The sequence below is a fragment of the Aethalodelphis obliquidens genome, unplaced genomic scaffold (assembly GCF_003676395.1).
Source record: "Aethalodelphis obliquidens isolate GAN/ISIS:26980383/991018 unplaced genomic scaffold, ASM367639v1 scaffold23, whole genome shotgun sequence".
NCBI classification, from domain to species: domain Eukaryota; kingdom Metazoa; phylum Chordata; class Mammalia; order Artiodactyla; family Delphinidae; genus Aethalodelphis; species Aethalodelphis obliquidens.
In genome coordinates, this window is record NW_020837967.1 from 3,066,002 (window position 1) to 3,083,867 (window position 17,866).

Below are 17,866 nucleotides of genomic sequence, written 5' to 3' on the forward strand. Positions count from 1 at the left end.
CGCCAAAGTTAGGGAGCTGGTTACCCACAGCTAGGAAAGGTCAGGTGGAAGGATGCTAATGGACCCGCAACTTCCCGTGTCTAGATAGGGGGCGGGGAGGATTTGTATTTCCTCTATATCACTCTGTGAACTCCTCACGTGTACATTTCAAATGTAGGTGTATAATATATTCCAAAATAACTATATTCATACTTTATTTTGAAATAAAATTTATTTTCTCAAGGGCAAGGAACACGATCACATTTACACATTTAAAATATCACTAAGGGAAGCAACCTAACTGTCCATCAAGAGATGAATGGATAGAGAAGGTGTGGTGTATACACACACACAACACTACTCAGCCATAAAAAAGAATGAAATGCCATTTGCAGCAACCTGGATGGACCTAGAGACTATCATTCTAAGTGAAGGAAGTCAGACAGAGACAAATATCGTATGATATCACTTATATGTGGAATCTAAAAAAGTGATACAAACGAATTTATTTACAAAACAGAAAGAGACTCACAGGCATCAAAAACAAACTTACGGTTACCAAAGGGGAAAGTGGGGGAGGGATAAATTAGGAGTTTGGGATTGACAGATACACACTACTATATATCTAATAGATAAACAACAACAAGGCCCTACGGTATAGCACAGAGAACTATACTCAGTATCTTGTAATGACCTATAATGGAAAAGAATTTGAAAAAGAATACATAAATACACACACACATATATATAACTGAATCACTTTGCTGCACACCTGAGACTAACACAACATTGTAACTCAACTCTACTTCAATAAAAGTGTTTTTTTAATATCACCAAGGCCACTGGGAAAAGACAGTGGACACCAGCTGTAGAGGTCAAACGAGTGACAAGCGTGGTGGGCTGGCTTCCGAAGAGGCAGTGGAGCCAGTTCACAGAAGAGGAAATGATATTTTTCTTAATTTTTATTTTATTTTATTTTTTGCAGGAAAGGAGGAGGAAAAAGAAGTTATCTGGTCAGTTAGAAAAAAAAAAAAAAAAAAAAGCCCAAGATAATATTGCATGATCAGTGTGATTATTACTGCTAATAATAATTTAATAATTATTTTCAGAAGAGGTCTTAAGTCCAATGTTGCCAATGCGAAAAGTGCTGAACAAGAGTATCGGTGATTCACCCTGCTAGGTTAAGGTTCTGAGCGAGGACTTCCTCGTAAATAAAATCCAGGAAGCCAGCGCCCCAGTCCGAGCCTCACACTCCTGCTGCAGGCGGTACCTAGACACCATTTTAATTTCATTTTCCACATGAAACTTCTACGGCCCTGCAGAAATGTGCCCGCTCGGAACTGAAAAGCAGGTTTACATCAGCCCATCACAAGCCCATCCACAAGTCTCCCAGGAAACGGTCCATGTAGAGCTGTTTCCCACCTACTCGAGCTCCAAATAGAGACCGTTTTATGGGTCCCTCTTGCTGGAGGGATCACTCCTGCCCAGAACTTAATATTCTACACATCATATAAATTTTAAGCATAATTTTTAAGAGTTTTAAAACTAGGTGATCTATTTCAGTCGTGGTACATTTCTTTCATTGTCTATTAGAGGAAGGCCTACTACCCAACAGATACTCATATGAGTTTCTCAAGCCATCAAGAGAAGCATCATTTTCTATCATCTTTACCGAGCAAATACCAAAATTAGACTTGTTCCATTTTCTTTTGTTTCTTTGGTAAGCAGTGAGAGGGTGAAAATGAGATTTCCATAATAATACAAGATGGAGAAAAAAAATGTAAATCTGAAAAAAAATTTATTAAGCTTCAAATTACCTCATAATATCCTTATTAATTACTTGATAAAAGATTTTAAGCATTATCTTGGAATATGGGTATCTGGGAGGATTACAAAGCAGAGCAAAATGGAACAGATAACATTTTAAACATTATAAACGAACACCGGCCAAGAAGGTAGCTTTTTAAATAGTGGGAAATGATTTGATGTGGGCAACTTTTTACACAGTTTATTCTCGAAAAGAGGAGAAAAACTGCTATGAATCTACGTCTTACCTTAAACACTTCCATTGGAAGAGGAAAGTTAGCAGCATCAATAAGGGATTTCTCCAGAGCACTTTTCCACTCTGAGTCCATCTTCAAAGGATAGATTTCTGTATCAACAGCAAATCACATAAGAGTTTAAGGGCTGAAATGTTCTACTGGGTGGTTCTTTCTCGGATTTTATCTTCTCAGGATTTCATAATAACTTGGCAGGCGCAGCAATCCTAAGAATTCACACCCTGCCCGCCATAAAAGGCCACCTGCTAGAGAGATTTCCTGAAATTAAATAGCAATTTGGGATTCTGCGATCAGAAATGAAGAATAAACTTAACAGGGCTCTTCTTCAGGGAATATACGCATGCATTCTGGGCATAATTGAATAGTATAAATCACATTAACCACACTTCATCCATCCACTGCCCCGAATTCCATTCCAACACCTGGGAAGTAAGATCCATGGATGAAGAACTTATTATCTGATAAATTTCCAAACTAGAAAAGACTCTTGTCTGGCGTTTGCAGTTATGACAGCCTATTTTTCACTAAATCTCCAAGCTCTCATATGCTAAAAATAGTCCGCGTTTAAGTCAGGAAATTATGAAAAGGTAAATTAAAATTTACCAACCAAGTCTAATATTTACACTTGAAATGTTGCTAACACATCACGTTGCCCATGTTTTCCCCCAGGCAGTGGGGGGAAGGGATTTGCGAAAGGAGGTTACACCGTCTGAATACAAAATTAAAAGAACAAAATCGTTGAGCACTGTTTTTACCGATTGCTGAAACTGCGGGGGAATTTTATGATCTGATCTCAACAGATTTAAGACCTTATCAAAATAGGATTTGCAGAAGCACTCACTTGGAGTAGATATGTTTATACCTTCCCTATATCAACCCAGGCTACTTCAGACAGACAGCTAGGATATGAATATGAATTTAAGCACAGTTAAAAGGCAACATTAAGCCTTTGGGGCTACATTTTTAATTTCTTGCATGTCTGCTTTTTAGCAGGCGGCCATATATTTTGATGATCATAGCTTCTGAACTCACCTTGAGCTTGAAGCACCTGTGTTTCAGCAGTTTACTTAGTCTTTTCAGACTATCACAATTATGGTTAGGTGAGAGATGCTGTCAGAAGGAGCCAGGTTATCAATGCACTACCCACCGCCCCTCGTTGTCAGACACACCAAGTCACATAAAGGATAATTAATGACAAGATAGGCTCTACTTGTGTATAGTGTCTATAATGCGTTCTAGCCTTTTATTTATGCTCTTACGCCGCTGCAGAATTTTTTTCCCCCAATTTGGCGTTTCTCTATCAGAGACAAAATAGCCTGTAATTCTCCTTGGTATACATGTTTGGGGGAACATAGTGAGGTCCCCACAACAAACACCTCTACAGAGAATGAATGAATGGTCCCTCCAACCTCCACAGGTGGGGGGGGGGGTCCTGAGGGAGAACTCGCTTATCACGGAGTCCCACAAAGGAGGGAGAAGGACCAATTCACGAAGCCCTACAAATTGTCCCGAGACGGTGAGGCAGATTCCCTGGAATATACCAGCGGCTCAGCTCAGGGGCACTGCGTCAAAGTCTCGGTGAAAAGGGAAGGCAATTCAGGATTCTAGGAAGCAAAGCCCAGAGGACACCAAGGGCAGCAGTTCAAGACGGGGTCAGGAGGGAAACAATAAATAAGACCCTGGACTTCCTCAGTAGAACAGAAACAAATCCACTCTTCCAGGGTTCTGGAAGCAGGTCAATGGGGAGTTCAAACTCGACATGGTAGTAAAAGGAGAACCAAGTCATGGAAAAGGATGGTGACCTCCAAAGAGAAGGTCAAAGGAAAGGTCTGCAGACATACAGGGGATAGAAAAAGGGAAGAGGAAGTGTTGGTGCCCGAGCTCCCGCAGTCTGTAACTGAGGTCTCTGGGTGGGAAGGGGAGCCCCTGAAGCAGAGAAGAGGGTAAAAGAAGAATGGCTTAAAAATTACTCAAGGCCAGAGCCATGAAAACCCAACATGGTCAGGTCCAAACTCAGAACTGAGCGAGGAGACAGGCAGCCCCCAGAGGGATGCTCACAGCCTCTCCTGACACCTGGGCTCACACACACTGGCAGAGCAGGACTGGACCAGCCACATCACCCTAGAAGGTTGCATCCACCTGATGCCTGTTCCACCAAACCAAAGACAAGTAGCCTAAGAAGCCTGGTGCTTTGATCTGAATATGCCCCCCTCCCCCAAAATTCATATGCTGAAACATCTAAGGTGACAGCATTAAGAGGTGGGGCCTTTAAGAGGTCATGAGGTCATGAGGACCGAGCTCCTATGATGAGATTAGAGTGCTTATAAAAGAGACCCCAGAAAGCTCCTCTCCCCTTCCTCCAGGTGAGGACACAGTGAGAAGACGCTGTCTGTGAACCAGGAAGTGGGTCCTCAATGGACACTGAATCTGCTGTTGCCTCGATCTTGGACATCCAGCCTCCAGAACTGCGAGAAATCAGTCTCCTGCTTACAAGCCACCAGTCTGTGGTGTTGTGTTACAGCGGCCTGAATGGGTGAAGACACCCAGGAAGTCTCACGGGACTTTTATCTCCGTCCTACAATCTTAAGATTCTTCGTCTTCGTGCTGAGGACGTTGAATCCTAATATGGAATTTAACCCCACGGCAGGGCATACTCTTTGTCTTAAAAGGTGAAAAGCAACTGCAATTCTGTCAGTACGCTCAACCACCTGCAGAAGCTACACACCTCCTAGTTTCAATAAGCAGAGAGCAACGGTCCATGCGTGTGTTTCATTAGACAGAGAGGCGCTTGGTTACACCGGCAAGTGTACGGACAATAAATAGCACCATTAAAAGAACACAAAACAGGTTCTTAAAGTGATCGTGTTGCAGGTAATTTAATAGAGTGTATCATGTCAATTTCTGTTGGTGGGAAGTAATAAGCAATTAAAACCCGTCCTGATTCATCTTTAACTAGAAGCCTGAGTGAAAACGAGGTGTCCCCCTCTGTGCATGTTGGCAGGACATCTCACAGAGAGTGTGGCAGGAAGAGGAGTGAACAAAATCATCATCTCACAGCCTCGGGTGATCGAAGGCCTGGAGGGGTGATCCCCTTTATTCATGTATCTCACACCCTCCTCTCCTTCCTTCTCCACCAGGCTCTGACCAGTAAGGAAAGGCTCATCTATGCTTCTTAAAAGACACTGGGAAGTGCTATGGACTGAATGCTTGTGTCCTTCCAAAATTAGTATGTTGAAGGCCTAATCTCTCAATGCCATGGTACTTTGGGAGGTAATTAGGTTTAGATGGGGTCATGAGGGTGGGACCCCCATGATGGGATTAGTGCCCTGGTAAAAGGAGACACCAAAGAGCTCTCTTTCAAGTGCATGCTTGCTCTCTCTCAATACCACATAGATATAGATACAGATACAGATACAGATATAGATATATACATCTCCATGCACACATAAAGAGGAGGCCGGGAGACTTCCCTGGTGGTCTAGTGGTTAAGGCTCCATGCTTCCAATGCAGGGCACATGGGTTCGATCCCTGATCAGGGAATAAGATGCCACATGCTGTGCAGCATGGCCAAAAGATTTAAAAAAAAAAAAATGAAGAGGCCAGCTGAGGACCTGGCAAGAAGGTGGCCATCTACAAATCAGGAAGAGAGCCCTCACCAGTACTCAACCATGCTGATGCCCTAATCTTGGACTTCCATCCTCCAGAACCATGGATTTGTGTTTTTCAAGCCCCCTCCCCCAATCAATGGTATTTCGTTAAGGTAGCCTGAACTAAAACAAACAACTCTTTTTGAATGAGAAATAGTTCAAGTAAGAAGCATCTGAATTAGATTCAGAAACTTCTGGCTCCAGAAACTACCTAAAATAGAAAGAAAAGGGGGGGAAATGGTTGACATAAAGATTATGTAGGGAAAAAATATACAAAAGAATATAGAGATAAGGATTCTTCTTAAACTTCAAAAAGTTTCATCTCTTTAGTTTCTGCAAAACCATGTCAGATTCTATCTTGCTTTCTAAACATCCAAAAATATGAAAGTAGGTGGGGCCTCTAAATGACCCCTGACCTCAATGACCTACTTAAATTTCTTAGAAGATCAAATATAATCTTAAAACTCTGATCACAGATTGAATATTTAGAAAATACCAATCACCCGAGTAATACTTAGCAGCACAGCAAATGTATGATTATCCCCATTTTACAGATGTAAAAACTGAGGTTCAAAGTAGAGTAACTTGCCCAGAAGCTTTATAGCCAGTGACAGAAGTGGAAAGAGAGGCTGACTTGAACCCTGACTCCAAGCCCATGTTCCTTCCGCTCTGTTGGGTTTCTCAAGCTCTGTTCACACGTGGACCCTTTTAAAGGAAGAAATTCTCATCCTGAACCCCACAGACCACATTCCCGTGCATCTTATATCCTGGAGCCATCCTGGGTGCTAAACAAGAGATCACATCTCTACTTGCTCAGAAGCCCCCCTAACACTTCAGGGGAAAGAGGACAGTACAGTCCTCCTTGTGTGGAGGTGCGTCCACCTGGGCTCTCCCCTCCAAATTGGCTTCCAAATCCCCATCAATTATTTGGCTCCTGGAAGGTGGACTTGGCTGGTTCCTTCCTTCTGTCTAGACACACCCGAGTTTTTATTCCGTCAACTCACTCAACACATATTTACTGAGCACCTACTATGTGCTGGGCAGGGTGTCAGGGGACACAGCAGAGAATGGGTCCCGCACTTTCAGTTTCAGCGGTGAGTGAAATCCTCTCCTCCAAGGTCTGGATGAAGTGGGGGCATGGTAAAGCAGCATTCCAAAAGAGGGGACACGCATAGAAAGCTCGAGGAACACAGAGAAGGCCACAGGGCAGGAAAATAAATAAATGAGGGGAGGCATTAGGGGTACAGAGCTGGAAAAACAGCTCCAGGTCTGTCTAATCATGATTTGCCTTCCATTCAGCACTGAAGAAAAGGCACCCGTGGATTCCCAGTCCTGTCCTGATAACGCCTGAATCACTAAGGACCGCGGGAAGCCACTGCCTCTCCCATGATTATTGGCATTTTACCCTCTTCCATTCCTTCACCTGGTCTTCACTGAAGCTGGACTCCACCTACCCCGGCAGCACTGCAATCCTGATGGTGGGTTGAGTGGGGCAAGGTGACTTTGCCCCTCTTTCTAACCTCCCATTCCCCCACCCCGTGTCCTCTGATTCCACCCAAAGATGGGATGCAGGCTCCTCGCTGGCGGACAGCATAAAAGCCAGCACCTTCTCCTCCAGTGTTTGAAGACTGACTAGCCAGCTACTTTCTGTCACCTATTTCTATACCTCTATTCACACCAAACGGTTGAGAAATACTGTGTCCTTCAAGAAGTAGAAAGAATAAGGAAAGGAAAGGAGGAGCTATGGTTACTTTTAGCAAAGGTGTTGATGTCAGCACAGCAAAGAGGGCATCGAGAGTAGGCTGACCTGGCATGGCCTCACTCTCAAAGTCCAGTCAGCCCTCCCGGCCCGCAGGTCCTGAATATTCCACCTGCAGTGGGTGGAACCCGCGGATGGAAGAAACCACAGATGGAGGAGCCCGCGAACGCAGAACCTGGGAAGGGGAAACCACAGGTGCAGAACACCTCCAACCCTCGAATGCAGAAGGCCAACTGTACTGTGCTATTTTATACAAAGGACTGGAGCATCCCTGGATTTTGGTATCCTTGGGGTCCTGGGACCAATCCCCCGTGGATACCGAGGGACGACTCTATACCCAAAGTCTCTCTTACCTGCTCTCCTCCCCAACCCTTCCAGCTCTACTTACCACCAGTCAATGATGAACACTTTTCACTTACTTAAGCGTGTTTGGGAATAAGAAAAAACAGCCTAGTATTTTCTATGCAAGTGTGAAATTTTACTCCCACCTAGATTTCATTCAAGGAAAGAGCACTACCATCTAAGTTTAACAAGTCACATTGGGTTCTGAAATTAATTTACGCAAAGGATTGGGTTCTGTTCCCGTGTGTAAAACCTGGGTGATTAATTGCCTTCCCGGGTGTGGTTCTGCTGAATCAGGTAGGAGAATTCAGTGTTCATCTTGTAACTACTGCATCTGAAGAACTAAGAGTCACATTTGGGGGTGTCCTTTCACCTTTTAATTTCTTCTTCCCATCCATAGCCTTTCCTGCAGACAATTTTTTTTTTTTTTTTTTTTTGCCATTGCCATCAGGACTTATTGCTTGAAACAAAAAGTCTCCTGATGTTTTTGGTTTGACCAAGATCCATTTTAAACCTACAGTACCCCAAACTAAGTTTAGCTGCCGACAATTTCAATGTTGGGAAGATAACTTCTTGATGATGAATGCCTTTTCCAAAGTCTTCAGTGAAATGGACAATTCCAGAAAATTACTAAGATGAGTAAACACAATTTATTCTTGTCTTGTAAAGACATCAAATTATCTACAGAAAGAGAGAGAACTCTCCTATGGAAATATTTCCTTAGTTTCTGCAGGGACACCTTCCATTCTGGCTGCTGAGTATGGTATGAGTCCACGATGTCACAGGAAGGGTACATTGCACAGAACCTAAGGGCCAGTAGTAATCCTTTGCTTTGCTATAAATTTTTACACTGGCAAATATATGTTTTTCTTAGCATTTATAAAGCAATTAGATACCGAGCTAAGACTTATACACCCAACTTTCTGCACAGAGTAAATTTCTCCTGCTAGGTTATGAATCCCAAGGCAAACGTGAGCTTAGATCTCTTCTCACAGAACTGACAGGCCCTTCGTTTGTCATCATATCCCCACATTACTCAGGGTATAAATGGATTTCCTGGCTGCCTCTCAAAACGTTGACAACAATAATACTAATAAAATACCATGTTCTATGTCTATATGCCTGTCAAATTCAACTCAAATGCAAACACATGACACACAGAACCAAGACGTTTTTTCAATTAAAGCCCTTGACTGACGGAAAAGGGAAATACAACGCCTCAGCTTCATGTCTTCAAGACTAACACTGGCAACTAAGATGGGAGGGAAAAAAAGTCTCTGGCAATTTTAATGAAGGAAAGAGCCAAGTCTTTGCTTCCAATAAACCTGTGAAATTGACCAAAATGAAAATCAGCAAATTTGGGAAGAAAGGAGTATTCCTTCCTTGGCGTCTTTAATTCCATAAGAATCCAACATTTTTGTTCTGAAGCTACATATCGAAAGGTTGGTAAGGCCAGTCAGAGGCAGCAGGGGGAACTGGATGGAAGAGGGAGGGGACCTGGGAATTTGAATTACAGCACGTTCCTCCTACAGACTGGGTGATCTTGGACAAGTAGCTTAAACTCAGTCTCAAATTTTCTCTGCTGTAAAAGGAAATAGTCACATGAAAGAGTTTTTTGGAATCAAAATAAACATCCGAGCAGATGTAAACTCACCTGGCATGTAGTAAACATTCAAGAATGGTTATTTCGTAAACATTGAGATTTTTGCCCAGTTAGGTATGTCAGGAAGAATAATGCACTCTTCTACCCAATTAAGTCTCTGGAAAGTCATTTGACAAGGTATTTGAAGCTACTTAAAAGTCTATGATATGCCAGGAAAAAAAGCATGATGATTTTCTCTTTGCTATTTCCAGGTCAGGACAGATAACATAATGATAAGCATTTGGTTTGGATATTCAGATGCATGGATGGATGGACAGATGGATGGATGGGTGGGTGGATGGATGATGGATGGGTGGGTGGGTGGATGGGTGGACGGGCAGAAGTACAAAGACTTTAGAACCTACTTGCAAGACTATCAAATTCCTAAAGAAAAAGAGAGAATATCACCAAGTCCCACTATAGTGTGTGTTTCATTTCCAAACCATTGATTGCAAAGGAACCAGATCAACTTCTCCACGGCCTCCAGCTCTGCTTTCTCATTTTTGAATGCTATTCATAGAAGTCTTGGGTTCTATTTGCTACAGAAAGTATTTGAAGTTAAAACGCTTCATATCCACAAGTACAGATGTAAAAGACACCACAGAGCTAATACATTTTCCAGAGAGACATCCAGGAAAATAATCACATCTCTTTCTAAAACGCTTGAGAGCAGCCAAAGCTCTGGCCCTTACCTGAAGGTGGGTCCATTCTGTATTTATTCTCTTGACACCAACCAACTGGTCGAAGTCTGTAATCCAAGTAAAACAACCACTGGTCATAGGATTCAGTGTCCTCCAATCCCACATAGCGAAGGCGTAATCTTCCTCCAACATTCTCAATCACACTAACTATCCAGTACTGAAAAGGGCTCTGAGAATCCTGGAGCTCTATTAAGGAATCAACTGTAATGAGGTCTATAGGGCCTTTCCCTCGCAGAGGCTGTTTAAACAGAAGCAAAACTCCTTATTTTAAACTTTATTTTAAGGTTCTCATGGAAACAGATGACAGCAGAAGATAATATTTTTTCACACCATCATCCAAGCTACTGGCAAACAGTCTGGTGTTTCCCTCCACCCCACTGCCCCCGCCCTCCCCTCCCCTCCCGCGCACACATCCATTATACCCGACTCTGTATCCAACAACAAAGCCACAAGTAAATAGAAAATGACAGTTTGTGCTAAGTTCTCACCAAACAAATCACCCTTCCCAGATAAAACTGCATTTGTGAGGAACGAGGGTGCTTTTAAGAAGCGTTACACCAAATTTGCCTCGAGCTAGAAAACATGCGGTAGCGGAATGTCTGCTCTTCCCATAGACGGACACATCTGATATGGGGCGATCAATTTATACCTTGACTCAGCAGACGTTTATCTTACGATGGCCCCGCTCGCATAATCAGGACACTCTCGTACTTTGATTACGTGAGTAATGCATGAATATGTGTAGAGGACATTTTTGATGAATGCCTAATACACATTAATAATCAGCTAAATTAGACTATTGTGTAATTTGTACACTTAACCCCATAGTTGGTTTACAAAATATATATAACACCTGCCCCATTTAAGCAACCTTCTTAGCGCATGTTTGCATAGGAAAAGGGTGTTTGTTCAGCCAGCCTTGCAGGCAAATATGTTTAAAAAATTTAACAGAGTAAAACAATTTGTCCTTTTGAAAGGGTGAACAATCATCATTTTGACTTGTCAACCAAACAATTAAATTAGTAGCCATTGAGATACAAAACTACACGAGGCAAAAATCATCACAGAACAAAACCAGATGACTATATTTTAGATCGTGGTGTTCCAAAATATCAATATCATTTATGACAGGTGAGAAATTTATGGTTAATGTTAAGAGAATAATGAGATTGTCAAAATCCACACTGTATTCTTGGTCATTCATGTGTTCTCTCCTTTATCAGGGGCATTCTTCAAACAGATTTGGTGACTCAATAATTATTTATAAGAGTACATTTCTCTTCCTGTTCTAGAATGTAAATAGTAAAATGTTTTATGATAAAATTATTTTCATATCACCACCAAGACTGCAGATTAAACTGTTTTTACTTCAGTACCTTAAAATGACCTTAACCACATTTAAATATGGTTAGCCATTTCTATCACTTAACGTGTATGTGTTTAAATTTCGGCATAATGCATCCGGAATACAATAGTTAATGGAACCATTTATCAATACACTTTGAGACTACAGCCCAGCACATATAGGCTTAGTCATCACCTCTACAAAACAGTTATTCTACAGGATTTTATATACATTCACTAACATAAGATAGAGTCTTAAACATATAGGATAGTGGATACCTATCCTAACATGTTATTATTTTAAAATGTGTTCACATAAAAGCGAATTTTCCACTTATTGATTGGACCAAAGGTGAAGATTCTTCAGTGCCATTAGAATCAGTAACCTAAGTAATTTGGGAAAAAACAGGAAGTTACGCTATTTGGACACCGATATCCGTGTGGACGCATGTACCCGCAGAAGGATATATGCAAAGGTGCTGTTAGGTGTGAGCTCATGTAACTGTGCTGCTTCAGACAGAGAATAGCTGGATAACAATACATACACCTTCTAGGAGGCTGGCTGGGGCCGTCCGGGAACCAGTCAAATCACGAATGAGAAATTCCGTCCAGTCCGTGTACTTCTCTTTGATTGCTGGTGAGACAAAGGAGAGAGAGAAAAAAAAAAAAAACACTTCAACAAATCAGTGGAGCTTTCAACATGTTAAAATCCCAGCACTTTTCTGTACACATGTGTTCTTTCATGACTTTTCTTCGTTTTAAATGCTGTGCTTAAGTGAAGTACTAAAATGGCAACAACAGATCTGTCAGCAGTGGGTGACTTCACACCTACCACGTGCCTAGATTTTGCTAGGCACCAAGGAGATGAAAGAATGTGAAGCCCTGAAGTCTTATCATCTGTTCAGAAACTTCTGTAAACAACAAAGAAGAGGGACTTCCCTGACAGTCCAGTGGTTAGGACTCCGCGCTTCCAATGCAGGGGGGAGGGTTCAAGCCCTGGTCGGGGAACTAAGATCCCGCATGCCGCGCGGCGCAGCCCCAAAAAAGAAAATTGATTAATGAATTAACTAACCATTAAGAACAAAATTATTTTTAAAAAACCTAGAAAATATTCCAAAGCACAGAATTTAGGCGGTTCCAAGAAGAAACAGCTCCATGAGGGTGCTTTATTTATTTCCAGGTGGGGAAATAAAGCCAGGCTCTGAATTATATTAAGATTTATTATACAGGCAGAGAAGAGGAAGAAGGGATTTGCAGGCTGAGAGGAACATCATATGCTAATGAGAGTGATGGAGGGAGGAAATGGAGAAAGTGCAGCCCTCGGACACACGGCCCGGCCTGAGCACAGAGCATTGGGAAATAATGGAATAAAACGGTGGACAGCCCAGAAAGCCAGCACACACGTTTAATAAACAGGAAATCTCTGCATAAGATGAATCTGAAAATAGCATAAAGGCTTGAAGGGAGACAAAGGAAGCTAACGGCAGAGAAGCCAAGGTAGAGGCTGCTGTCTGGGGCCCCAAACAGCGGTGAGAGCACTGCATTTGAGACATCTTTTGCAAAAGAAATATTGGCCTTTGGAAGCCTGCATTCTACAAGTGCTTCAAACCCAAGACTTGAGAAAGATGTAACTTTCTTGCCATAGCTCCCAGGCTACAGATGTCCCAAAGCTAAGGTTACATCCACCCCTGCGAGAGGCCCCAAGCCTTCTCAGGGCATCACAGGATTCACAACCTCGGCCACATGAGAACAGCACACTGGCCCAGACTCCCATCCACCCACCGTGATTCCGACCTTCACATCCCATGAAGACCAGACACTGCCCAGGGTACCATGTTCAATACACAGCCTCTGTGAAAGGTTCGAGACTCAAGCAGTTCATAGATTGTTTAGGTTCTTTCAAAGCAAGATGCAACCATTTCTAGCTCAAACCTAAAGGAACAGAGTTATTACCCAAGGGAAACAGGCCACACCGGTGGTGGGAAAAGCAAGCTCACGGTGTGGCGAAGACCCAGACTCTGAGCTGGGCTCTGCCATCACTGGCTACATGACTTTGAGTAATTCACCCAATTTCTCTTGGACTCTTTCCTCTAGTGCTACAACATTTTCCTTGTGCGATGCCATAAGAATTAAAGAAGATACACCCGTCAGAAAAATATAACCATACCTGGCACGTCTATGCAATTAATAAATAACAACTCTAGTTTTGTTATAAGTATATACTGAATTATTACACATTCTCACCAGATATTTTTTATTGATTCCCACAAACTGCAGATGGAAACTTTCAACATGCTTTGGCAGAACTGCCAACAGCTTAGGGAACAGTGGCAGCAACCTGCTATTTCAATCACTAACCTGCAGCTCAGTCAATATCTCCCACCATCACCCATTAATGATCGTAAGACCAAGAGAAACATCAAAATGGAAGGGACTCAAGGAAGACGAAAGGGATTTGGGCAAAGTTGGAAAGCCCAGCTTTGGGTGGGACAACAATGTCCTAGACCTGGACCCACTTAGCAAAGAGCAACCCACCTCTTCAACATCTCTTACTACTCGGGATTTTTTTCCTCAAATAAAATACCACCTTCTACATACACACTTATAAGGAAATGCATATATTTGGGGCAAAAACTGTGTTATTGGGTCCTTTTCCATCATTAGCAAGTGTAGCAAACATTTTTCAATGCTACACCCATTTCTATGGACTGAATGTTTGTGTCACCTCCAAAATTCATTTGTGGAATCCTAATGCCCAATGTAACTGCGTTAGGAGGTGGGACCTTGGGGACGTGATTAGAATTAAATAAGTTCATGAGACTGAAGCCCTCATAAGTGGGATTAGTAACCTCATCAAAGAGACCCGCCTCACCCCTTCTTCCCTGTGAGGACACAGCGAGACGTCTGTCTGTGAACCGGGAGGCTGGTTCCCACCAGACATGGGGTCTGCCTGTATCTTGATCTTGGACTTGGATCCAGCCCCCAGAACTGTGGGAAATAAATTTCCACTGTTTACAAGCCGCCCAGTGTTTTTGTTACCGCAGCCCGAATGCACTAAGACAGCTCTGCTGCTTGCCTAAGGTGACTGAGAAGACCAAAGCAATGGAATACCAGATAAATTAATTAAAATTTGTATTTATCTTTCACTTTACAAAGCCTTTTAATTTACTTTGTATCTTTTGATCATCCTAATACTGCTACGAGGTGGCTGTTTTTAACTAACTTTCGCCCAAGTTCACTGGAAAAACAAGGGCAGAGCCAGCCTCAAACTCGAGTTTGCAGATGCCAAACTTATAAGGAGTCTTTCCACTAGCATCTATGATTCTCAAAGCTTTTGCATACAGAGAAATCAACCATTTAAATTGCAGGCATGACAGAGATAATATGAAAATGACTGCTTAAAAAAAGTTTCAAGATTAGGACAAAATATACAACAGCACCCAATAAATATGCATTTCATTTTTTATTCCAAAAGGGTGACAATTAGCACAGTCGAGGGAAACATTGTCCTGTGACTGACAGAACTTATGTCTACATCCCCTATGAGAAGAAAACTCAGTTTTTCATTTAAGGGTTGTTTCTAACATCCATGTAATCAAAGTTAAATTAGAATTTCTGAAATACGTATGCACCCTGTGAAGACACTGTGCAGTGTTGAAATTTAAATAGTCTGAGTCACAGCAAGAGAACACTGGAGATGGCTGTGAAATTTACATATCCGGGGCCCTGCACTCCAAAGGTCCTGTAACTGTCCATTAATATGCTTTTGCGTGAGGCTCTGAAGCACGCTTTTATTTGCCACAGAATATCTAGACAAATGGCTCTCCATGGAAAAATGTATCTTAGCTACAAAAGGTACACCAATCATTTTAGGTTAGAAAGTAGAAAGAAAACAGTTCTCAGGAACTGTGCTAATTTTAGAACAACTATTTCAGTGGACATTTAGTTCTGAAAACTCTCCATTTTCAAATGTAAAAATCGATGACAAGACGTACTGCCATATATACAAAACTATGCCTGATGAATTTACAATTCCCAGGCAATGGGTTTGTTTTAGACAATATTCAATTCAGTTAAATTCTAGTACAATAAAAACTGCCCAGAAAGCCCTGAGAATTCACTGCAATACAAGCTGCCCTGTAATTTTCCACATATAAATTTCTAACTAAGAAATTTTAAACTATGAATTTTAATTTACTACAGAACATCTCTCTTCAAAGACTCAAAATCAAGGCATATGAATGTAAGAAAAATCTCTCTCAAATGTAAACCAATTGCTTGCCCTATGGTCCTTATCTTTTTCTTCAAATGACATTAAATCTCAGAAAACTTAACACGCAACCTAACTACAGTAAATGTGAACTTTACAGCAAGAAAGAAATGATTAAACTGGAAAAACTCCGCAACTTTAGGTGGATAAAAGTGTATCCACAACTTGGTAATCATTTTCCCATTTCTTTAACTTATAGAGAGAATCTCCTGGAAGTCCATAAGAAGAATAAAATCCGGATCTTTCTACAACGTTCTCATGAACATGTTTTCAAGGTTCTACTGTTACAACATTATATAAACATTCAACTTCACTTTTTTAGAAGTCCCAGTTACATTTTTCATTTTCATACCTCATTTTGGAGAGGTACCCACATCTCACCTAAGGAAGCCATCATGAACTTGAGTTTCAGAAAAAGGAAACACCCCCCCCCCAACACACACACACACTCTTTTTATGAAGACATTTTAGATGACCCCCAAATCCTACAACTGCTTTATTAGAGAGCTGTCTATAACAGGAGTTCCAAATGAAAGGCAGAAGATTACCATCATTTTTTCAGAATTTGGGAAACCACCACTCTTGGTGGATTTCCAGCCCCACTGAGCACATGTAAACATAAAGTAATTCACCATTTCTCAAGGATACTGTTTCCTATGGACATTGGTCTGGGGGAACACAAAGTCACCCATCAGAGCTGCCCATTCAGGCAGATCCTGAGCACTGAGACCTGGGCTGGGGTCAGATGGACACACTTACCTCTCCTTCCCTGTCACCACATAGAAAGACAGGTCCATGAAGAAGTCGGCTGTACCATGCCTTTCTGCTCATTTGAAAGATGGGGAGAACAATTACCATGAACAGTGAGGGCACTTTCACTCAAACACACTGTGGGTAAAAGGAAAGTCACATTCCTTACAGTCCTAGAGTTTAAACAGGGGATATTTTGTTCTTCTTTCTGGCCATTTGCTCAACTTGAATCCATTGTATCAGTCATGTTCTTAATTTGTAATGGTTCTTTCTTGCTCTTTGATTGTTCCTTTCTTCTAAACATTCTTCTTACCAGACGCCATTTTCAAAACCCCTCATTATAGTAATTAGAGGATGTTCTCCTTTTCTGTGCCCTGGATCCTCTGATTCCTATGGGTTTTTTGTTTTTGTATCTGCCTCTTTCTCTCCTGTATCAGAGGCTCTCCTGGAGTGACTGGTGGCCTTTAGTCGTGCATCATACTTAAACCGGACACTAGAGAAAGCCTGAAAGTGGGATTCGTGTCCTGGAACAGAGGTTTTTGACTCAGAGTGGGCACTAAGCAACTCCCCTCTGTGAAGCAAACTCCCAAACTAGATTCCCTGCTTCTCCCCGGTCAGTTCTGCCCATTTCTTCAGAGGTGAGCTTGAGGGAGGAGCCTGTGGATTCTGGTCCTTGGTTGTACCAAAGGGGTAGGGGAGACAGAGCCTGGGAGGTGTTCCAATTACAAGCACCCCGTTCAACGCTGTGCTTCTCAGCCCCACGCGGGACTCCCACCCACCGGGCATTCAATCCAAAGTCCGCTGCCTGCGGGGGATCCCAGGGCCCCCCCCAGCTGCAGCCCGCACGTGTGTCCAGGGCTGCGGCAGCCCCTACCAAGCATCAGCAGTCACCAAGCCTTCATCAGCTCTCAGGCCACCAGAAACGTGAAATTTCCTTTCTGCGCTGGTGCCTCTGCAATTCTTTCTGTTGCTGGTTTATGTATTTGTTATTCCTTTACTATCACTTTAATGGGGTTTCTGGAGGAAGAAGAGATAAATAAGACTGTTCAATCCACAGCTACTCCCAGCTCACCAGAGAACTGGGCCGTTACAAAATGTGAGGCAGCAAGCCTTTGACTTATCGGGAAAAGATTCTTTAACACAGAGTTTGCTAAAGAAATGAGGCAACAGAGAATCTTGAATTATAAATGGAAGCACTTACACATACTATTAAGAATAAAAGACTGTAGAGTTCTCTCCCTTGGAGATTTTTAAAGGAAAAAATCTGTACTAATATTTCACATAGGGTTCAAATTAAATTGTTCCTACAAACAAGAGAATAGATTATAAAATGATTGGAGAGGACTGATAAGCTCCTACTAAGTGCAATGGA

At 42.1% G+C, this 17,866-nt stretch overlaps 1 protein-coding gene across 1 annotated transcript in view; it reads right to left on the minus strand.

Moving 5' to 3' along the window:
• Positions 1 to 17,866, minus strand: part of SFMBT2 (Scm like with four mbt domains 2) — a 211,220-nt gene that overhangs the window by 100,110 nt on the left and 93,244 nt on the right. The window contains exons 5-7 of the mRNA XM_027121576.1: positions 12,020 to 12,108; positions 10,122 to 10,368; positions 2,034 to 2,131 (exon numbers count right to left, since the gene is read on the minus strand). Coding sequence (XP_026977377.1) covers positions 2,034 to 2,131; positions 10,122 to 10,368; positions 12,020 to 12,108 — 434 coding nt within the window. The remainder of the gene's footprint in view (positions 1 to 2,033; positions 2,132 to 10,121; positions 10,369 to 12,019; positions 12,109 to 17,866) is intronic.